This window comes from Lissotriton vulgaris, chromosome 12, assembly GCF_964263255.1.
Source record: "Lissotriton vulgaris chromosome 12, aLisVul1.2, whole genome shotgun sequence".
NCBI lineage: Eukaryota > Metazoa > Chordata > Amphibia > Caudata > Salamandridae > Lissotriton > Lissotriton vulgaris.
The window spans coordinates 277,993,967-278,018,331 of record NC_141700.1 but is presented as its reverse complement, the minus strand read 5'-3'; the positions used below and the strand labels follow the sequence as shown (position 1 = coordinate 278,018,331).

At 43.8% G+C, this 24,365-nt stretch overlaps 1 protein-coding gene across 1 annotated transcript in view; it reads left to right on the top strand.

Annotated features, from left to right (window-relative positions):
- Positions 1-3,710: 3,710 nt before the first annotated feature.
- Positions 3,711-24,365, top strand: part of MPZ (myelin protein zero) — a 43,175-nt gene continuing 22,520 nt past the window's right edge. The window contains exons 1-3 of the mRNA XM_086945042.1: positions 3,711-3,886; positions 17,819-17,985; positions 23,740-23,953. Of these exons, the coding sequence (XP_086801168.1) occupies positions 3,820-3,886; positions 17,819-17,985; positions 23,740-23,953 (448 nt within the window). The 5' untranslated portion in view covers positions 3,711-3,819. The remainder of the gene's footprint in view (positions 3,887-17,818; positions 17,986-23,739; positions 23,954-24,365) is intronic.

Below are 24,365 nucleotides of genomic sequence, written 5' to 3'. Positions count from 1 at the left end.
CCTGTTTCCAAGACTGTGATACCACCGCTTTCTTGAGAGACATGTTAATGATGGTATTCACCTCTCAGTCCCTGCACCCTCACACACCGACTGGGGTGGGTTAGACCATGAGACGTCCACTCCTACTCCCGCAATGGCGCAAGTTCTACTGGGGCAAATCTCCTCCCCGTGGATGCTGGGATCGGGTTTTCGGATAGTTGTTGAACGTTGGTGCTCCTGGCACGGGAGACACCCCCTTGTCCTTGCATGGGTCTCGTGCACCGTACGATTCATTCCTTGGTCCTTTTTCCGTCATCATTATTATACATGGGCTCCTACTCATCGTTCATACCCCTGATGGGCCACAAGAGAATTATCTGTTTTGCTATTTGGTGGTTGCTGTCAACAGAAATGCTTGTCATCGCATTAGCTGAATTTCTATACTAGTCTTGCAATTTAACATTGATGATTTCAGTCTCCTTTATCTTACTTTCTACCCTTCGTATTATTTGTTTATTTGCTTTTCATATGAGTTGCCTTATCAGAAAATGTTAGTACTGCATCATACACGACGCACTGTTGTTCAATCCTATTTCACGCTTACCTGTACCGCTTTACATGCTGATTGTACTACCTGATACTCATACGTACATGTCATTTATTCGTCTTCTGTTACTGTGGATTGATTCACCAGCCTCAATAAAGTGTTTTAAAAAAAAATGATGGTATTCACTTGTGTATTTGCGACCCCTGCAACTGCTGCAGGTGTCCTAGCAGGACAGGGGTCCGAGGGCGAGACAGACTTTAGACCCTTGAGAATTTTGAGACATTCCAATGGGTCGACTGGCCTAAATACTGACAAAGAATGAGCTGGAACATCAGATAGACACTCAAAAGATGCCTCAATTCTGATGTCACAGGGAGCAAATGCAGCTTGGAGAGGCCAGATCTTATCCTTAGAGCAGCAAGAGAGAGTGTTACACTAGGTAGGTGAAGATGACGACACACTAGCTTGGGCGAGAGGGATCGTGAAGCTCTGAACAATAGCAAAAATGTCCTTAGAGTTGCTACTGGTTGTGAATGGCTAACTAGTTTGGAAATGTGGGGCATAGGCTACACCTGGGACCATAGAAACGAAAGCACACGCTTAAGGCTTTTGAAGGGGGTAAAGGAGATTGAACTGAGTTGCACATTTGAACAAGGAGGAGTACTTTACACTGCCTTCACCTGTGCTCTATCGACGCCTAAGCCACAGAGAGTTGGGGAGTGTACACATAGGATCCTCACCCTAGTCGGGAGAGAACTGCTGGAAGAGGGGAGTGTATTTCCTCACTAATAAACACAACTTACATGATAACCCTGTATTACTTTTGTGTAGTATTTAGTCATGCTGTGAGATTAACATACTTTCTTTTATAACAAAGATAAGCACTTTCTCTCGTATCAAGATGATACTCCCCCGATTTCTTTACGTCTTACAAAAGATTTCACGACAGATTCCCAACGCTTGGTCCACCGAGGTGGCAGCGATACTCCGATCCTTTGGAGGGCTAACCCTTGTGCATCATGGAAGAAAATGTCGGCGCTCAGTATATGACGGGGGCCTGGGTGCAGAGGAAGTACGTCTGCTGTACTGGCGATCTCACCTTCTTGTCGTCAATGATTGGCTGACTGGTGGGTGGAGTGACTCCATATACCCACTTGAATTGGTCTCAACCGGGTGATGCACTATCTATACGACCAACTGATCCCCCTCAACCTTCCAGAACTTACCAGGGTGATGTGCCTGATGTGGAGGGCAGCCCACAGATTTACCGGCTAGGACAGGCCACTGACCCAGCAGACCCGGCTTTGGAAGGGACATTGGCTGGACAACACTGCGCGGTTGGAAGGCTTTTGATATTGGGAACTCATTGGGGTCACAATGCTGGGCAATGTGTAGTACAGGTCCTTCATGTATACGTTTACCGATCTGCAGATTCAATTCACACTTTCCCATACCCAATTCCACAAATACCTACAGCTGCAACATGCGCCGGGTCAATACCGTGCCCAGTTAACGGGTCTGGTAGTGTACAGAGATTGCCCCGTTACTGGACCCGTATAGCTGTCACCCTCTCTGCGATTCTGTTGCATTGACCGCGAAGATGGCCCTTTCAGGTCTCATGGATGAGTTTGGTGGTGGTAGGGGTGATAGGACAATGGTTGAGCTGGCGACCCTGGTGGGAAAAAGAGATATTGCAAGTACCTGGAAGTTGCCAAGGCCACTAGTCTGAAGTTAGGGGGACCCGACATGGACTGGTGTGCCAAGCAAGAAGAACCAGTCCATATTGGCAGGGGTTGCCTCCAGAAATTTTAGAAACTCTGTGGCAAGTGGTGGGAGTACTATGGATTTCCTCTGTGATGGAAGCGGAACATGGGAATGGTGGTTTACCCATGTAACTTATTGATTTTGGAGGTGGGTTGGGCCTGATTTGGATGCAGTATTTATTTTTATTGTGTTGCTTCATCTTTATTTAAACCAATAACATGTGTTTCTTTTTCTTTTAATGGGCAAGCACTGGACTGAATAATTCATTCTTTTTTTCTGCTGCTTGCCCGTTGAGTTCTTGCCCCCGCCACTACCCCCCTGAGAGTCTGTGACTGCTCATCCTCGCAGTCCTGAGAGTCAATTGTAAAAAGGTTTTTTTGCAGATTCAGAGCCATAGTAGGGCGGACTGGCATTACTTGAACTGCCTGTAAAGCCCATGGTCCAATTCTTTTCCTATCCCTGGCGCTGGTTGAGCTTTGCAAAACTCATATTCTTTCCTCAAAATTTTGTTTTGGGATTTAAGGCCCGCCAATGTTAAAGTTTTACATGGTGGCATTGCTCACACTCTCTCCGCTGTCCATCTCTCTCTTTCTCTCGGTGTTTTCTGCTCCTTTTCTTTCGTTTTTACCTTAACATTCTTTTTTTCACGCCTACTTTTCACCTGCACCATCATTCTCGAATTCCTATGGTGTTTGTTTTTCCACAAGTACTGTACACTCCTTCCACCTTTACTTTTTGCATGTTCCTCCTTTCATATATCCGATTCTTTTTCCCCTTCAGACAACTGCTCCCTTTCTTCTTTTTTCACCTCTCGTCATCATCTTTCCTTCCCTCGTACTTCATTCCTTACTCCTTCACTACTTTTCTCTGCTGTCTTTTCCTTCTCAGTTGTCGCTTCTCCTCCCATCCTATCCCTCTGCTTCTGTACATCTAAGCTCTTCTTTCCCTCTCTCTCATTTTGCTGTTCCCCTGTGACCTTTTCTCTTCGTCCTTCTTCTTCAAGATTATTTCTCCTTTCTTTTGCCCTTAATTCTGCTGTCCTTCTGAACCCCTTCGTCTTTCCACTCGCTCTCTTCCTTTTGTCTTTCCTTTAGCTCTCTTTTCTCTTTCCTGTCTCTCTCTCTCGCTTCTTTCATCGCTCTTTCTTTTCTGTGCTCAGCAGCATTCCACCGGGGGCTGCTGCATCCCCCACATCTCTGTTGAGAATGCCAAGCAGACAAAGCTCGCCGTGTCTCTAAATATTAAACCACAAAATGTTTACCACACATTTTGGACCAGAAAACAGAATGCCTCTTTCTAAATATCTCTAGGTTTTTTTCAGCCCGGGCTCCCACCCGTGTAATGCCAGGCACGGATTGGCTCTGGGTTGCCTCGACCCTACATGCCTTCGGCGCTGCCCTCTTTTAAGCCTTGTGCTGCTGGGCCCACCCTGAGTCCTGCACTGAGGGGTCTGGGGTTCCATCCTTTCCTCCTCCCGTCCTTACCCCTTTCTTCTTTAATTTAGGGATTTGCTTTCCTCAGCAGCAGGCATGGTTTCCAGGAACAGCCTTGGTACAGAAAGTGTGCTTCTCGCAGCTGTATTTTTGTCGGTATTGGGTAAGTCTACCTTATTCGAAGTGTCTTTCAGGGGTGAGTGGGGAGTGGGGGCGACGTTTCAACGGTGGTGTGGCGCGAGCTCAACGTGTGGTGCTCAGAATAATCTCCTTCCAGTAAATTCATGTATTCTCACCAGCGCCACATTTGAGGAACAGAGCCAACATGAAAGGGTGTGGCGTTAAAGTCAGAGCTGCCGACTTTGAAACTAGGGTCACAAGTTTAAGTCTCGGCATCAGCCCATCATTCTGGGCAAATCACTTAATCTTCCTGTGTCTAAAAAATATAATGTGACATTGTATAATGTAACTGGGGCTCATGTAAAGCGCTCTAATACCGTCGGGCCAAGTTAGCGATATATAATACTGTAAAACGAATGTGGAAGGATGGGGTATTCACATGGTTATGCCAGTGCACAAGGTGGGTCCGCTCAGAATATTTGCCGTCGTAGACTTTAGACGTGCTCTGTGCCCAGGCCTGAAGTGACACGGTTTGATGTCCTTATCTCAAAGTTGTTTTTTGTAGAAACATCTCATAATTTTCGCGAATGCTACGCTTACTGCCTGTGATTCATAACATTTTCTGCATGTGAGGTTGCATGCTAAAATCTGGATTTCTTCCCACCATGTAAGATTTGTTTGGGAAAAATAGATTTTACGTATTTATCATGCTTCAAAGTTATGAGGACATTGTTTGTTAAAGTTAATGCTCAGGAAAAGGCCACATCCATTTTTAGAGCCAACAAACAAATGCAAGAAAATATTATGATTGTGAAGGGAGCAACTAAGCCATGGCTTAAACTTCATTGGAAGAAAACCCAGGAAAAGGAAAGAGGTTAAAAATCGAGGTGTACACGAGAATAAAGTTTCTTCTCCTCACTAGTCCTAATAGTCAATGTTAGACATGTTCCTACAATTGATTTATCTACACCTCATTGCGACCACCTGAATACTCTATGTCTAGAAGTAGAAGATGAAGGACAGACAGACTGGTCAATGGGAGACAATGTGGCAATGCTGCTCTCCCATGCAGAATCATGTTTATGATGTCAATTATATACATGCCCAGTGCTTAGAGGCCCAGGGTTACAATGTGACTTATTTGAGTTTGAGCTGCTCCACTAATCTAAGATCTTGGAAAAGTTCTGTTTATCCCTACGACTTTCTTTTATCAGACTTTTTTTATCTGGACACTGCTGTGGTCTTCTAACAGGAGGTGCCAGTGTAGCCCTGCTGTATACATTTTCAGCATGTGCTCAGGGGTTCTCCAACCTTTTTTGTACCAAGAGCTACTTATATTCAATGAAAATCACCGCAAGCTAGTAATATTTTTAGTGATGTAATAGTGACACACATCAGACAAGATTACATTAGTGGCCCCGCCATGCAAGATTTCCTAGTATTGAGCACCTCAGACCATCATAAAGAGTTGTCAGCAGTAATATAACAAAAATACTTTGCCAATTGTGAATGACTCTATATGGGTAATACAGAACAGACATAGCTGCGATGCCCCTGGCACCAAGACAATGATTTTAGTAATAAGTCTACTAACACCACGATTTATCATTTACATGCAGCTTTAAATATGTTTTAAATAGGTAGCCATTTTTCTCCACACATCAGCTTCTGAGTTCTGAAAATACACACATTTTCATTGAGAATGCACTCTCTCAATGTTGGCATTGCATACAATGTAGCATCATACCTTATCTCAAAATAACATAACATAAAGTTGTAGTGACATGACTACAGAGCATGTGTTTGGGCTATGGTTACAGCATCCTGTCTATATTGTCTATTCTACTGTGGTATATTTATAGTGCCTTTTTGTAGGGGAGTACCCTGTTTATATTGAATTTTCTGCTCTACTGTGGCAGGTGTATATTGTCTTTCTCCTTCAGTATGCAGCCCAGATCTAAAATTACGTGGCAGAAAAGCAAATGCAGATGATAACCATCCACGGAGGGCATCGCCAATGTTTAAAAACTCCTGCAGCAGGCAATGTCTCTTAAGCAGGGGCACAGAAAGATGGCATGTCTTAAATGTAAACAGCAGCAATAAAGGCCAAAGAAGCAATTTGACTGATCTCTGAGTGGAGGGTAGCCTCTGGCTGATCGCTGAGTGAAGGACAGTCGCTGACTGGTCTCTTTGTGGTGGGTAGCCTCTGGCTGAGCTCTCTGTGGTGTACAGAGACCGACTCATCTCTTTGTGGCGGCTAGCCTCTGGCTGAGCTCTGTGTGGTGTACAGAGATTGGCTGATCTCTGATTGGAGGACATTCACTGACTGATCTCTTTGTGGAGGGTAGCCTCTGGCTGAGGTCTGTGTGGTGTACAGAGACCGACTGATCTCTTTGTGGAGGGTAGCCTCTGGCTGAGCTCTATGTGGTGTACAGAGACCAACTGATCTCTTTGTGGAGGGTAGCCTCTGGCTGAGCTCTGTGTGGTGTACAGAGACCGACTGTTCTCTGAGTGGAGGGTAGCCTCTGGCTGAGCTCTGTGTGGTGTACAGAGATCGACTGATCTCTGAGTGAAGAACAGTCACTGACGGATCTCTTTGTGGATGGTACCCTCTGACTGAGCTCTGTGTGGTGTACAGAGACCGACTGATCTCTTTGTGGTGGGTAGCCTCTGGCTGAGCTCTCTGTGGTGTACAGAGACCGACTGATCTCTTTGTGGAGGGTAGCCTCTGGCTGAGCTCTGTGTGGTGTACAGATTCAGACTGATCTCTTTGTGGTGGGTAGCCTCTGGCTGAGCTCTGTGTGGTGTACAGAGACCGACTGATCTCTTTGTGGAGGGTAGCCTCTGGCTGAGCTCTGTGTGATGTACAGAGACTGGCTGATCTCTGATTGGAGGACATTCACTGACTGATCTCTTTGTGGAGGGTAGCCTCTGGCTGAGCTCTGTGTGGTGTACAAAGACCGACTGATCTCTTTGTGGAGGGTAGCCTCCGGCTGAGCTCTGTGTGATGTACAGAGACTGGCTGATCTCTGATTGGAGGACATTCACTGACTGATCTCTTTGTGGAGGGTAGCCTCTGGCTGAGCTCTGTGTGGTGTACAAAGACCGACTGATCTCTTTGTGGAGGGTAGCCTCCGGCTGAGCTCTGTGTGATGTACAGAGACTGGCTGATCTCTGATTGGAGGACATTCACTGACTGATCTCTTTGTGGAGGGTAGCCTCTGGCTGAGCTCTGTGTGGTGTACAGAGACCGACTGATCTCTTTGTGGTGGGTAGCCTCTGGCTGAGCTCTGTGTGGTGTACAGAGAGCGACTCATCTCTTTGTGGTGGGTAGCCTCTGGCTGAGCTCTGTGGGGTGTACAGAGACTGACTGATCTCTGAGTGGAGGTCAGTCGCTGACTGATTTCTTTGTGGAGAGACCGACTGATCTCTCTGTGGTGGGTAGCCTCTGGCTAAGCTCTGTGTGGTGTACAGATACTGACTGATATCTGAGTGGAGGTCAGTCGCTGACTGATTTCTTTGTGGAGGGTAGCCTCTGGCTGAGCTCTGTGTGATGTACAGAGACAGACTGATCTCTTTGTGGAGGGTAGCCTCTGGCTGAGCTCTGTGTGGTGTACAGAGACCGACTGATCTCTTTGTGGAGGGTATCCTCTGGCTGAGCTCTGTGTGGTGTACAGAGACTGACTGATCTCTTTGTGGCGGGTAGCCTCTGGCTGAGCTCTGTGTGGTTTACAGAGACCGACTCATCTCTGAGTGGAGGTCAGTCGCTGACTGATTTCTTTGTGGAGGGTAGGCTCTGGCTGAGCTCTGTGTGTTGTACAGAGACTGACTGATTTCTTTGTGAAGGGTAGGCTCTGGCTGAGCTCTGTGTGTTGTACAGAGACTGACTGATTTCTTTGTGGAGGGCAGGCTCTGGCTGAGCTCTGTGTGTTGTACAGAGACTGACTGATTTCTTTGTGGAGGGTAGGCTCTGGCTGAGCTCTGTGTGATGTACAGAGACCGACTCATCTCTTTGTGGTGGGTAGCCTCTGGCTGAGCTCTGTGTGGTGTACAGAGACCGACTGATCTCTTTGTGGTGGGTAGCCTCTGGCTGAGCTCTGTGTGGTGTACAGAGACTGACTGATCTCTTTGTGGCGGGTAGCCTCTGGCTGAGCTCTGTGTGGTTTACAGAGACCGACTCATCTCTGAGTGGAGGTCAGTCGCTGACTGATTTCTTTGTGGAGGGTAGGCTCTGGCTGAGCTCTGTGTGTTGTACAGAGACTGACTGATTTCTTTGTGGAGGGTAGGCTCTGGCTGAGCTCTGTGTGTTGTACAGAGACTGACTGATTTCTTTGTGGAGGGTAGGCTCTGGCTGAGCTCTGTGTGTTGTACAGAGACTGACTGATTTCTTTGTGGAGGGCAGGCTCTGGCTGAGCTCTGTGTGTTGTACAGAGACTGACTGATTTCTTTGTGGAGGGTAGGCTCTGGCTGAGCTCTGTGTGATGTACAGAGACCGACTCATCTCTTTGTGGTGGGTAGCCTCTGGCTGAGCTCTGTGTGGTGTACAGTGAGTGCCTGGTCTCTGTGTCATTTCATTTGTGTGATCTGCAACCGACCTTAGTTTGAAAACCACCAGCACTAAGCATATGGGACTTTCTATTGCCATTTTTATTATAAACTCTGTCCTACAACGCTGTTGGCTAGTAAACTTGGACTGGGTAAAGTCACCCTGGTTACATAAGGCCAGGTGACAGCTACACACCCATTTAAAAGATAACAGAGGCTTTTAGTTAGTTCATAGATACTTTCCAAAGACCTCTTCCAAATAACACTGATGACTGAGAAGCAATTATAGTCCAGAGAAAGATGTTCAAACTCCTTGAGAAAGCATAGGACAGAAACGTTGCGTTTTAGCATCAAGACACATGGCCATGTTCACCCGCTATTTCATGTGTGAAGGTCTTCCTTCATGAGAAGAAGACAACAAAGAGAAAATAGCTAGGTTTTAGCCAACTAGTACACATACATAATACATTTCTTCAGTTGAGATACGTGAAACAAAGAAGGTGGAGTTATACCACATTATTGTGGTTTTGATATCAAGCTAGCAAAATATTGTCAAGAATACTGACTGCGGGTTTATTTATTTGAATATCATTAGTGAAAAGAATTCACAACTGAAATGTTGTGCCCTAACTATCATTTACCAAAATATCGCCCCTGTGGGAGTATATTTTCTATTATTAACCCCAATGGGTTGATCGTTCAGTAAACAGTATTTAGGACACTATATTTCTGTTGGTCAATATTTTGGTTGTGATCTTATTGTACCACAAAAGATGTGGAGACAAACAAATTACATCTACAGTTCCCTATGTAGGTACACATACCTTGATGATATTTTGGTAATCAGTACTACGGGTAAGATATAAAGCCACAACATTGTGACCTACAACTGAAAAACACAAGAATGTACAAGAAAAACTAGAGAAAAGACTTCGGTCATCCCAAGAGAGGTCAAAATGTATCACCTCAAAGAAGAAATAGGAGAAGAAAGCACATTTTCATCATGTATTCTTGCATTTCAACCTGTACAAAACTCATCTGCATTTTGGCGAGGTTCTCTCTACAAATGTAATGTAAAATTGTTTTTGTATAGCGCGGCTATCACTCCAAGGAGCATCTTGGCGCTAAGAAAATACCAGACTGATGAAAAAGCTGGTCAACTGCTCATGTCAGTGGGGCCAGACATTCAAATTAAAGCTTTACAACGTATATCAGGAAGGTTATAGATCCAAGTCTTTAGTAATTTCCTAAAGGCTGATTCGGAGGTGGTTTGACGAAGATAGGGGGGAAGTTGGTTCCAAGCCTTAGGTCCTATGACTGCCAGAGATTTCCCTCCCTTTGTGATCCATCTAAAGGTGGGAATGGTCAGCAGGTTTGCGTTGGAGGATCTCAAGGTACGGGCTGGAAGGTATCGCATGAAGCTCTTTTGAAGGTATTTGGGCCCTCGTGAATGAAAGGCCATAAAAGTGATAACTAGGACTTTAAACAACACACGCTTGTGAATAGGTAGCCAGTGAAGGGTGTCCAACGCCACTGAGGCCGATGATTTCCTAGGCCATCTCAGCACCAATCGGACGGCTGCATGCTGGACCATCTGCAGCTTATGCATAACTGCTTTGTTTGTTCCCGCATACAAACTGGTGCGGTAGTCCAGCCGAGAGGTTAAAAAGGCAACCGCCACCATTTGTCTTGCTGAGAGTGGTAATAGGTCAAAGAATTTCCTCAGACCTTTAATGATGTTAAAACAGATCCCCGCCACGGCCAAGGCCTGTTGCTTGAATGACAGAGTGGCATCAAACTTGATACCTAAATTCCTAGCTGCGCTGATTGTGTTCGGGGGCGCATTGGCATCTTCAGGCCACCACTGTTTTGAACTGAAATGATTTTGTTGCCCAAAAGGCAAGATTTCTGTTTTTCCAGAGTTACACCTCAGGTGGTTGTTACTCATCCATTCAAAGGTGGCTGAGAGGCAGTTTTTAAGATTTTCTTCTGCCTCTGTCATGTCATTGTCCAGCACCAGGATGAGCTGCATATCGTCCGCATAAGAGATGGTATTAATCCTATAGGACAATATTAATTTAATCAGGGGGGCCATATATACATTAAAAAGCGTCAGGCTTAATCTGGATCCCTGAGGGACCCCTGACGTAAGCTCTTTTTCCTCTGAGCTGAACTGCCCTAACGTAATTACTTGCCGCCTATTCTTGAGAAAGTACTTAATCCAGTCCAATACGTTTCCTGCTATGCCAGATGTCGCTAGATGGTCTATAAGAATGGCATGTGAGACCGTATCAAAGGCCACGGACAGGTCTAATAGTACCAGAACAGCCTTTTTGCCTTGATCCATAGCAGAGCATAAGGTTTCCGCAGTAAAAAGAAGAGCTGACTCTGTGGAGTGTTGAGCTCTAAAACCCGATTGATTGGGGAGCCAAACATTGTTGTCCTCCAGGAAGGTCGTAAGTTGCCTATTTACACATTTTTCAGTTAACTTGCATAAAACAGGCAGAAGCGAAATAGGCCGTAGGTTTGAAAGGGTTGTAGGATCCGCCAATTGCTTCTTCTGGAGAGGCTTTACCGCTGCAAGTTTCCATTCTGTAGGAATCATTGCCAGTCAGAGTGAGGAATTTATTATATTGTTAATAACGGGATTGGCAATGTCCACAAGGGCCTGAAGTACCATGGGGGGGCAAGGATCGAAAGGAGACCCCGACTTAATAGACAATATAGCCTTGCGAGTTTTCTCCAGGTTAATGGGCAGGAAAGTGTTCATGCTGACCGTGTCGGTACCTGTCGTGACCCCCTCGTCTCGGCTCGGTGGAGTCGGGGGAGGAAATTCTTTGATCAGGGTCTGCACTTTTTCTTCAAAGAAGTCCGCTATGGTGTTACAGAGACTTTGAGAGGTAGGAATTTCTTGCAGCAGGATTTTAGGATTCCTGAAGGAGTTTACTATCTTAAAAATCTTTCTGTTTATTATCATTGTTTTTTATGGCTTCCGTGTAAAAGTTTATTTTAGCAGTCTTGATCAGGGCATGATATTGTCTCCGTGCAGATTTATAAATGGTAAGATCCTTACTCTCATAGTTTCGACGCCACCTACGTTCCAAAGCCCTTACTTCCCCTTGCTTTTCTTTTAAAGGCAGTGAAAACCAAGGTGCAGACATTTTCTTGTTGCGTGCCCTAGTTATAGGAGCTGTGGGACCCCTTGCTAAGTTCAATCATCCAGTCCCCAAACAGCTGATTGTCCATGATTGGGTTTCCCGTCACAGTGGGTCTCCTTTCAAGAGCTTTACTCGAGAAATCAGGGCGTCCTATAATCATTTTCCAGCAGGGTTTACCCTGTTGGGCCGTTGTCGCTATTGTTTTTTGATATCACATATATACATACATACATACATACATACATCCGATGAAAAGAAATACAAAAAACGAGGGTTTCTCTATAGCAAATCCTAACCTTAAACTTCCAAGTTAATCCTACACGTTCATCTTTGCACCTGCTAAGCACAGATGAAGGTTTAAATTCTTAAGTATGTTTATTGTGGCTCTAATTCTTTCCATTGCCGATCTTCTTCTTCGGAAACTGTCCTCTTGATTAAGTTCTCAGTTTAGGAAGGAAGCTAGGCTCTTTACCCATTAGCCTCTAATAACGTGCTCAATACAAAATCCTTACCACATGTTTTACTTGTTTTCCTTTCCTGTCCTCTCTTTTCCCACATCTGCATACATAACTTTCTCTTAGCTGATGTTGAATTATAAGGGCAAGATAGTCATACCTTGTACGTACCATGTCACTGGCAGGACGAAATTCTTGTGGCAAATATTGCATGAGAACATAACTTCAAGGGACTTTAATTTACCTTTCAAATTAGCCAAAAAGGACATTGAGGATGTTAGCCATTTATTTTTTCTAGTTAGCCACTTTTTCACGAATCATGGAATGCGAAGGAACAATATTTATATAAAGACAATATCAAACTGAACAAGCTCTCGGCAGCCTAGTGAGGACCACTGATGCAGCTTACAGAGAGATATGGTTGATAATTTGCTGCCCTCCTTGTTTCACATGCACAGAATATTCAGCTACTCACTGACCCACACTAGAAAGGAATGATATCTCCTTCTGTGTGGGCCAACACATTTGCCAGTGGTTGAACCAGTGGTCCACCTGTTGCTTTTTTTATTTTCATCTGGCATTTTAAATATTTGTGGCATAACTAAACAGTAAATAATTCCAAAAGTGAGGCGAATTTAGAGAGGTGGCAATAACCGTTTTTAGACTGACATTACTAATGCTTTTTTGTGCTTCGGTTATTTCAAAGGAAAAAACTAATACATAGTTTACATCATAGATTAGAATCAATTACGTGTCAAAGGCATCTATGTTCCAACGCCAAATAATGGCTTCTGGATGAACTCTTCAAAATTGGACACGCCATAAAATGATCACCTTTTGGGGGGATTCGTGTTCTGGATAGCCCTCAGACCTTTTGGTGGTTCGAGTTGTATCCGGTTCTATGTTTACAAATGCCATGCAAAGTTTACACGCAATAAAAAACATTTTATCTTCCATGCCTTGTCGGCAAGACAGATTTCGTAGTTGAAACACCTCGAATGTCCTCGAATGTAATTAGATAGAGTTGTGTACAAATAATATCTTATCTAATTTGATAATATTTTGACCCTACACAACCTGGCTCTTGGGATCTTTCGAATCCCTGGAATCTTGCTGAGAGAATCGTTGGGTCTTGCAAAAGATTTACAGCTAGATTCATCATCGTCCCGTTTTGCGAGTCCTTAATAGCGATTATTAAGGAATCGCTATTAAGGACTTGCAAAACGGGATTCATGTAGGAATCGCTAAATAAATTGCGATTCCTACACATTCCTTATTTGCGATTAGCAAATTGCTAATCGCAAATAAGGAATAACTCCCAATTCATTCCTATAGGCCTGAAGGCCCATAGGAATGAATGGGGAGTTATTCCTTATTTGCGATTAGCAATTTGCTAATCGCAAATAAGGATGTGATTTCAAGGGTGCCAGGGGTGTCCAAAGGACACCCTGTAGCACCCCTGAAATGAAAATGTAGACTGATGTTGCGCACACACATGTCCAAAGGACATGTGTGTGTGTAACATACAACAGAAAAAAATGCACAAAAGTGCATTTTTCTCAGTTTTCGCTATTTACCACGAAGTCAGGCTTCGCGGTAAATAGCGGCCAAAAATAGCGATTTCGCAATTTTTAAATGCTTCTTGAATTGCATGTAAGGAATCTCTAATTGAGATTCCTTAAATGCAATTATTCGCAAATATGCGATTTCTAGAATTGCGATTTTTGCATTTGGGATGATGAATCCCAAATGCAAAAATAGCGTTCGCAAAGGGCCAGATTCTCAGAATCTGGCCCTTTGCGAGCCGTTTTCGGCTTGGTGAATCTGGCCGTAAGTCCAGGAGTGCTGTTCTAATACCGAATTTCTTCATATTCCAGACTATCAAAGGGTACTTCAATTTTACTGACATTCATTATAGTCTCACTGATCAGACACAGATCCCACCACCCTAAAATCTCTGATTTATCTGGCACTCAAGAACATTTTAAACAATGTCATGGAACTGAATAGTTCTTCTTTAAACAAGGTGATAATAGCACACAATTTAGGAGACTTTGGGCTCGATGTAGGTAATCCCAGATTACCGATTCTTAAATACCGAATCATACCGACCGGTATTTGCCTACCTACATCTGGCCCTTTGAGAGTTTTGCTAAACTGAGTTGATCTGTACAGAAGCGTGTAATAAGGAAGGCATTAACTCACTCAAAACGAGAAAGAAATAATCTTGTTTTAAAAATATAAGCATATGGATCTGGTATACAAATCCTATTTACTGCCTCAGCAGGATTATATCAATTCCATCTTGAAAGGTGCGATACAAAGGAAGTATTTAGGATTTAGACTGCTACACATCCCTTTCATCAAACTTGAGGGGTCGTGGCGGCAGACTCTACAGGGGAAAGAAGGCATGTTGTCTCTGAGGCTATAAAGAGGAAACCCTTACTCACCTATTGCGCATTTGCCTGAAACCTCTGCCCCTATGGAGTGGACCATTTGGAAGGGCACTAGTATAAGATTAATTTCTGAAGCAGTTAAATACTGTTTTAATTTAAAAACTATCGGGTGCATTATTATATCAACAACATTTTTTGATTTAACTTATAAAATGTTAAGTCATTATATTTAAGTATGTTTTACAAATGCAGTTTCTTAAAGCTCACTTTGACAAGTGTGGAACAACTACTTACTATTTAGTGTAATTACTGTGACATATGCATTAGATTTTGTACTACTACAACTCAGTGCATTAGTGAGCGGTGGACAGGCTTCCTGAAGCTGCTGGGATGCCTTTCACAGAGATCCCCCTGCGGGCGGGTGCAGTGAGTGACCACATCCCCATGCACAAAGATACCTGTTAGCACCCTGGTAGCCCATTTGCCACCTTGCAAGTGGTGTCCTGGTGGGGGCGCTCTCTATACGCCACCTCTATGCGGTGCACAGTCAGTGGGACTTCAGAAGGTCTCATTTTCTCTGCGCTGCAAAATGACTAATCTTCACATGAACTGACTGGAACGTAACAAGAATAGCCATACTCAAAATAATATTAGTAATGAGCAAGGCTAATGTACAGAATGTTTTAATAATTTGTGTTATTTTAATACGATGCAAAATCATTTATTATAGAATAATTTTAACACCAGAATTTTTTATTATAGCCCATAATGTTCATTCCAAAGCTTGGAGTTCAGATACCTCCTTTGCTGGTCTACCAAGCCCTAGTAGGAAGCTTCCTGATAGCGGCAAGTAAATGTACTTGTAATGCCACTGATAACACCAGTGTTTTTATCATGATAAATTGGGACCAACACTCTGAGCCAGCACTAAGCATTCATGATTTAGCTGTAATATGTGGAGAACAGCTTTCTGAGGCAGCACTTACAATGTATGTAACGATGGTATTGTAAATATTCTACAATTGAAAGGCATTAGAAATAAAATGTTCCACACAGATTAAAAGTGTGAGATATGTTCAGGCCATGAAAAGAAGATTGTGGGTGAGGAACAGGGTAGACATGGCACACCAAGAGCACACAAGGACTGGGCATTTGGAAAGTATGTCAAGTGGGAAGAATAAAGGGGCACTTCAGCGCCATTGCTAGACCGAGGCACAGAGTTGCTATTCAGTCATATTTTGAACCCGGTCCAAGTCACGCGGATTCCTTGAAGCGAGTCGTGGCTGGAATCGTTCATAAGAGCCTCCTACGGACGGGTCTCCGACACTTGCAGTGGGGGCTGAGGACAGGACATTCGTATACAGACTGGCCACTGCTGCCTCTTCGTGGTAGGACAATGCATGCATGTTTGAGTGGAAAGAGCCAAACCGAAGCCTTGTAAAGGTTCCGAGGTCATCATTCAACATAACAGGAAGAGGTGGCTCCATTATAAATCACACCAGAAATCCGTGAAGGTGCAGATACACAAAGGATGTGATCTCTACAAATGGAGAACAACCTTTATAACGCAACTTTTAGCACGCAGTGCTATTACAACGCAGACTTTCAATCGAAAACCATTACAACGCATTACACTGGGGGGCGCTCTAGGATAGGGAATAGTTTTAATTTACTATCAAACACCTTCCCTAGTGTCCACGGGGACTGGTGTTGGAATAGTAAATACAAATATTTACTATCCAGCACCCCCCAGTGTAATGCGTTGTAATGGAATGCGTTTTAAAACTTGCGTTGTTACAGCATGCGAGGTAAAAGCATGCGTTGTAACAACGCACATCCCTGCAAATCTGCCAAGGCCAGTACAACAGAAAGTGATATCAAAGGAAATCTGTCAGCTCAAGCAGGTGGAAGGTATGTCATCACACTCCTGTCCTTGTATACCTAGAAGGTACTTACTGTATCCAGGAACCTGTGCAGGTGCACACAGGACGATGTCACATCACTAGGAAGAGGCCCAGGCGTGTATGGAAGCAAAGGATGTCCCAGAAGCGACTCAAGGGATGTCAGCCTGTACCTGTTCCTGCATACCTAGAAAGTACATATGAAACCTGTCTAAGTATACACTGGAGGATATTGTATCCCCAGAAACACGCCCAGGCGTGTGTAGAAGCAAACGATGTCCTCAGATGCATGCGCGCACAGACGTTTGCGATGTCCACCAAAAACCTGCTCTTGGGTACCTGGGGCCTCATTTATGGAGATTTGGCACAGAGCAGCACAGCAAGTCATTCTGCTGCTCTGCCCTATGTCATAGTGAAAGGGCCGGAATGCACTATATTTATCTAATACAGTGCGTTGGTGTCCTGTCCCCCAGCAATGACGCAGTTTCATCAGCCTATCACTAAAGCAGGCACCATGATGCTAGGGTGCGTGTGTGCCAGGATTGTTTTTGGGCAGGAAGGGGCACCTGCCTGCACAAAAACATCCTCAGAAGCTTTTTCCTCTTTCCATGTGTGCTGCATAATGCTTTCAGAAAACTAGAAAGGTACTTATGCCTGCAGAAACCTGCGCATGTGCACAGAGGTGGAAATGTTGCAGAAAACTAGAAAGGTACTTATGCCTGCAGAAACCTGTGCATATACACAGAGGCTGAAGTGTTGGCAGCAGAAACCTGGTGTAGGAAGTGATTTCACCAAATATATACAGTTTAGAGAAACCCAAAAAATTGACTTAGAAAATTATGTCAAGAGGCACACTAAGAAATGCACTGTTCCTTGGAGTAGGAAGTGATGTAACTGGACATATACAGTTTACATAAGCCCAAATTATGGATGTAGGAAAATATGCACACTACTTGCCGTTACAGTCACTGAGTGCAGAGAACTTAGCACTCTCTTTATCTCGAGAAGATTGAGAAAGAGTACAAATCCGAGAATGTTGTCAATAGAAGTACATGCAGGGGTTCAAACTGAGCGGTTTGGACACAAGGAAGTCATGCAGGGTGACAAGTCATGTACCCAGGAAGTTGTACGTGTACAGATAGGAGGAGAGTCATTTCAGGACAACCGTTCAAGCAGCAAGCATGGGAAGGAAGGAGAGGTTCTAGCAACAACCCCAGGGATGCAGAAGAGGAAATCCCTTTACTTTCTGACATTTGACATTGTAGGGTGTGTGATAGATTGTTGCCAGCTCTCAAGCATTCTCTTAGAAGCATATATATACAGGTTTGTTTCTAAACCTTCTTGAGGTAACTGAGAGTTGTAAGTAACATGTCTCCTTTGGTTTTCATGAAGGTCTGTCTCCTCACAAATCTGGTGCCCTATATGGCGAGAGCTCCTGGCGTTCATGTCTGTGCCATTGTCTGCAGTGGGGAATGTCTGAGAACGATGACAGGATCCTTTACTTTTGTTTTCTTCTGCAGCTCCCTTTCCTACCTTGGGAATTGACGTATACACCGCTCGTGAGGTCCATGGGACCGTGGGATCAAAGGTCACCCTCTCCTGCACATTCTGGTCAAGCGAGTGGATTTCAGATGACATCTCTGTGACCTGGCACTTCAGGCCCGATGGCAGCAGGTCCAGTCAATCCGTAAGGCTGCTACTCACAGTGTTTTCTTGTACAGATGTTATTCGTGTGAATATTAAACTATAGTTGGACCTCCATGCTTGTAATACTTAAATGTTGGTGAAGTTTGACCCTGTGACTTAGTTTATTCTTCAACAGATGTTCTGTCAGCCATAGCCAATGTTATTATTACTGATATGAAGGACCCACAAAATCTATGTACCTCCAAGATCCAATTTAGAATATGTTTATTTAGAATATTTGAGTTGTGACTCTCGAAACCACAGAGACCATAGGCAAGCCTGGTACAGCGTCAGATTGTCGAACTAGACATATGTCTTCAGGTAGAAAGAAGCATCGTGTCTGTGGGGGGCACTAGCAACATGTCTGCAGGTATAACTAGCACATATCTGTAGGAAGGACAAAGGCAGTGTATATAGAAGAGGTCATTTGCCTGTTGGGATATCACAAAAGTAGGGATATAATAGTGTATGTAGTCAGTAAATATTGGCGTGAAGAGCGTAGTGACTGTAGGTAGGTGACTCATAGTGTCTATGAAGAACTAGTGAAGTCATTATAAGTTGTATCATATCTCTGTTAGCTAAGCACTATTATCACAGTATAATATATGCAAGTAGGATCATCACAGTGACTGTAGGAAGAACCAGCATGATTTATTTAGGGTGGGTTAGTCAGTGGCGTAGCGGGGGGGGGGGGGAGGGGGCAGCACTCTTTTTGGGGCTGCATAGGTGAGCAAGTCATGCATGTCAACTACCTCATACCCCCCCCCCCCGAAGCCCCCCCCCCCACCCCAGGCAAATTTAGGGGCCGCCCCGGATGCAGTAAGTCTAGCTAAGCCACTGGGATTAGTAAACTCTCTGAGGGAAGAAATTGCCAGATATCTTAATGAAAGAATAACACAGTGTCTGTTTGTAAAAAAAACATGGTATCTATAGCGTTTGCATACAGAGTAAGTACACCATAGCTGTAGGAATATGAAGGACTAGGATGCAAGCATTGGTAGAAAACAATAGAATAGAAAGGGAGGACTGTCATGTTGCATCTAAGCATGACTAAAATTGTATCCATAGGATGCAACCACATAGGCTCCATTTCATAAAGGTTAATTCGGTCATTAATGTCAGTTTAAGACAAATTTACTTGTTTAAATACCTACTAAAAATCCACAGAAGGATTCAGGTGGGAGTAAAAATGCATTTAGGATGACGGATTTCTGTGCCACGAGAAAAGATAAATCAGGACTCGTAAATCTATCCAAGGGCTATGATGTGGGCATTCAAGGAGTGGTTTACTTTGAAAGTTTGGAAACACCCATAAACATGTACATATGCAAGCAATGCCAATCTACCCTAACCAAATTGGCATTTCCAGACTCCACTTCAACCCCTTTTTAACCTGGAATTGATTAACGATTTACTACAGCAAAAGGCTGGGATAAGTCTTCGGCCAGGGTGGGAAGGGGAACAACCTCCATATTTGGTGGACTGTATGGGAAGGATTTTCTTCAACATGAAATCCATGTTTTTTTATAGAGGAAAAAATAAAAAAACAAATTTCATGATTTGCAATCTGTTAAGTACACCAGGAAACCTCTGCCTGACCAGCTTCCAATGCGTATTTCTAGGAATTTTTATAACTTTCATAAAATTTGCAAACACACGTAGACATAAATGTATGCATGTCGATGTACTACTTTGTGAATCAGTGCAAAAATGTCTGCAGGTGTTTACAGATCAGTCAATATCTGTAAGTTTGACTAACGCCATGTATACAGTTAGGTAGCATAGCACAGTTCCTAAAATAATACTTTACGATCAAAATAGTGGGAGCGAATAAGCAACCCACAGGGCTTTTCAGACTAATTCACCGGACTAAGTACCTCTACTACCTACAAATGTAAACTTCCAACAGTTTCGAGACTACCTCTCAAGTTCCTTTATCAATTAAGTAGTAAACAGTTGCACATCCATATTGTCCAGCACGTAATCTGGGCACATCCACCAAAACCCCCCTCTTCCAACAGCAGCCACAATCAGCATTTTGTCAGGTAAGCTCAAAATGTATTTCAATTGAATTTTTGAAATCCATCGAGCTTCCTCAACACTGCTGATAATTCAGATATTTTCAAACAAACCCCTGAGGAACATCACACTTTCTTACTTCATTAACATGTCTTTCTCATAAGGAATAGTTTTTGATCCTGTAGGAGAGGCAAACATTGTCACCTGAGAAAAAATGAAAACAAGGGATCACTGGATTCCTAATCATCAACCCAAAACTCACCTTTCCACAACATCTAAGAAGGGGTCTCCAAACCGGTCTGTAATAAAGACTGGATCCTAATCCACAAAAGCAACAAATTTAAACTGCTCACAAGCACATACAAAAGCACCGGTGCTGCATACCTCAACAGCCGCATACAGTTCTACAGACATCCTATGCTCATCCGCTCAGCTGAACTCTCACTGGCATGCATATCCCGCATCCGTAACGCCACAGCCGGAGGCCACGCATACTCATATCCATTCCCCGAAGAATGGAACAACCTCCCTCCCCACATTAGAGCCTCCTCCATGCTTCTTGAGTTCCACTAGAAGTTGAAGACATGTCTCTTTCATTAACCTACCAGACGACAGCTGCCTGCCCCCCTGCAAAGCGCCTGGATTCCCCCATGGGTGATTAGCACGCTATACATACACATGACATATTAAGAGCTACTTATGGCCAATGAAAATCATCCTGAGCTACGAATATTATTAGTGGTGTATTAGTGACTGTGTTTGGCAAGATTACTTTAGTGGCCACCATATGCAAGTTTACTAGTAGCGGTCACCTCAGTGTATCAGGCAAGCTTGCCAGCAGTAATGAAAAAATGCTTTGTCTACATGTTTTATACATAACAACCATAGATGCAACTCCCCAGAATAAAGTTAGTAATATTAATGATTCTCCCCAGCGCTGTATGATTTATCACTCAAATATCAGTTTTAAAAATATCTTTGAAATTCAACCATTTTTCTCCAAACATCAGGTAATGAGCTCTGAAAATGCACACATACTTGTCTCAAACACACATTTTTCAATTTTGGTATACATATATCAATTCAACCAAGCAAAATCTTCTAATTTAGTATGCTGGAATGCACACAGGAGAGCTGCTTACAGGTGTGTGTGTGGGGGGGGGGAGCTACCAGTAGCTAACAAGCTACTCCTTGGAGAATTTTTATCTAAGATAATCAAAAAAGACCACCTCAAGGCTCAAAACACCCCATGACACCTTCCTTCTCCTTGCCATGCAGACTGCTGCAGAACTGAGGCCTGACTTTTGAATGCTTTATTAAATATCTTTAAAATAATTACTAACAATGAATTTTACTTAATGGTAACCCCAGTGATTCTTGTTGTAACGTGCCAGGATTACTCCTTCAAATACTATTCTAAATATTCTTCGACAATAACTAACAAAATAAAAAAGCAGTCCAAATTGAAATGTGAAGCCTTCAATAATCACATAGGTTCTACAGGTCAACTGGACCAAGTCAATCAATCAGTGTTCTTAAAAAGCGTGACTAGTCACACATGAGTTTCTCAAGGAGCTGGATGGGGCTGTGGGTCTGAGGTTCAGTTGAAGAGCCAGGTCCTAAGGTCCTTCCTGAATTGCCTCAGGGATGGTGATTGCCTGAGGTGCAGAAGCAGGGAGTTCCAGGTCTTTACAGAGAGGTAGGAGAAGGATCTTCATCCAGCCGTGGTCTTGCAGATCTGTGGGATGGTGGCCAGGGCCAGTTGAGCTGTTTACTTTTCTCTATTGGGGTCACACGAATACATCTGCACTGCCACCACCCTGCAATGGGAAACACCACTTTAAGTACCTCGGGGTCTATATCACAGGCACCAAACAAAGTACTTGAGAGAACAACATTAAGCCCATGGTTACCCAGGCCTGACGGGACATGGAAGGATGGAAGGCCACCCCCCCTTACAAGCTGGGAGATGACCCTTATTCAAAATGATCCACTTACTGAAGTTGCTATACACCTTGCAAAATTACCCCTATGAAATACTGCCAGCCTTTTTCCGCACCCTGTAAACAGCACCCCCAAAGTTTCTCTGTAAGGGGGAACAAACCCCATAAAGCAAATATGTGCTGAGACCCTTTAAGTGTGGCCTTGTAGTAGCCAACATTAGACCATCCACAATGTACCTATTAACCACTGGATATTAGGGGACAGAGTGGACCTATCCATGGCTATAGGGCTCCGGACCTTGAAGCGATACGGAATCTTTGATTTACTCTTTGGGCCCACCCCGCAAGTCTGTCTCACTCCAGCATCCTGAACATCACATCCATGCTGGCATCAGGCCTTGCGGTGTATTCGCTGACATTGGACCCTGGCCATGGAGACCCCAGTGTGGGCCGGAAGTTGGCTCTGACACCTGACCACCTTGGGACACCATTGGTATCTCGAAACTGGGCAACATGTGGGAGTGGGGCATTCCAACACCATGTCGAAGTGTACAATATGCACAGATTGCAATTTTATCAATACTTACAACTCAGGCACGCCCTAGAACAGCATTGAGGGGCTCTTTGGGTAGTCCCTGAGTACAACCCACTTGAGGCTCACATTATGGTCACCCCAATGGGAGCCAAAAGCATTTCCAAGATATCATTCTGGGTCTACTCCTCGTCATTTCTGCCTGCCAAGGGCTTGTGAGTGGTGACGATTCTTCATTTTCAATTATTGGCACACTATAGGCAAGACTCTATTTCATGTCACCGGATGACACTGGAGAGCAGAGACACCGCCTATGCTGAACGGATAAAGACGCAGAATGGACTACTGAGCCGAGGAAGAGTGGCATGCCTGTAAAGCTAGGGGCTGCCCCGGAAAACATAGTAAAATGCTGGGGACCTGGACTGCAGGTTCCATAAGTGGAATGTAGTGTGGAATGTAGTGTGTACTTTGGTAAACAGAAAGCTGAATGCCTTGAAAAGGTGGAGGGCTCAAGGCGATAGATGTGATATACTTTCCTCTGTAATTTGTGAAGTGTGATCAGTTAAGTACTGATGTAAAACTAATAAAACAGATATGTCAAAAGAAAAAAAAGAAACTTTATAGCAATGGGGTCTATTCAGAAAAGTAAAGCTAAAAATATCAGAGAACTCCACAAAGTGGTAATGGAGTCTCCTCTGTAAATGCAATTTTTTTCTCCGTACGGAAAACATTTTTCCCACATAGAGAAAACCCTTCCTCTATGCCCCCAGCAAATCTGGGGATGATTCGTTCGTTTTTCCACCCTAGAAGGGGTCAATCTCTGACATTTTCCAAGTTGGAAAGGGGGTTGCAGAAGAGTTTGACAATGCCCACAAATGTATATCTTTCTGGGTGCTCACAAACATTCCAAGCAAACCATACCATTCCGGTTGAGTGGGATTTACTACTGTGTAAAAATCCACACTAGTAATTGCATGTACACACACAAGGAATTCCTTTGGCAGGCATAAAAAAGTTGATTTCAGTCATAAATGTATGCTTACAAGCCAATGTGCCTTTGTGAATAGGGCATTTTATATTTATTTTTTTCGGTCACATCAAACTCCTTGTTGAACTGCCTCATGCTGCTTTTGGCCCCAAAACTAAAGCGAACTAGAGGAGGAAACAGGTTTATTGTGGCCCTTCGAGCAAAGACAGGAACAGGTTCACACAATCCTTATTTGTTATTTCTTTTGCTCCTTGTACTCCCCTCTTCTTCCAGATTGTCCACTATGCAAAAGGAAAGTCCTACATTGATGAAGTTGGAACATTTAAGGATCGCTTGGAGTTTGTGGGTAACCCACGAAAGAAAGATGGCTCGATCATAATCCGCAAGCTAGCTCATACCGACAATGGCACCTTTACCTGCGACGTGAAGAACCTGCCTGATGTGGTGGGGACTACCTCTTCTGTTCATCTCTTAGTCTTTCAGAAAGGTAAGAGCAAGTCAAAGGGGCTATTGGATCACAATAACGCAAACAGAGACATTGGGGAGAGCATGCAGTGACACCGTACACTTTATTAGTGGTTCCTGCCCATCGTTGGTAGTCAGTAACCATTACATGTTTCGCAGCCACCAGAGCGATCACAAAGAATTTGTGCATGACCCTGCAATTGACCAGGGGAGAGACTTCAAAGTTAGAAATGTGTGGATTACTATTTGGAGTGGCAAGTGCATCATTGTGTATTGCAAACTGGAATTTTGCTTTTGCAAACTCAGCCTTCCTATCTTTGTACATAAGACCCATGATCTGTGATTTTATGAATTCTTGAACCCTACTGATGATGCAGTATCTCTAATAGCTTCAGGGAAGTGGTACTAATGAAAGAATAGGAACTACATAACAA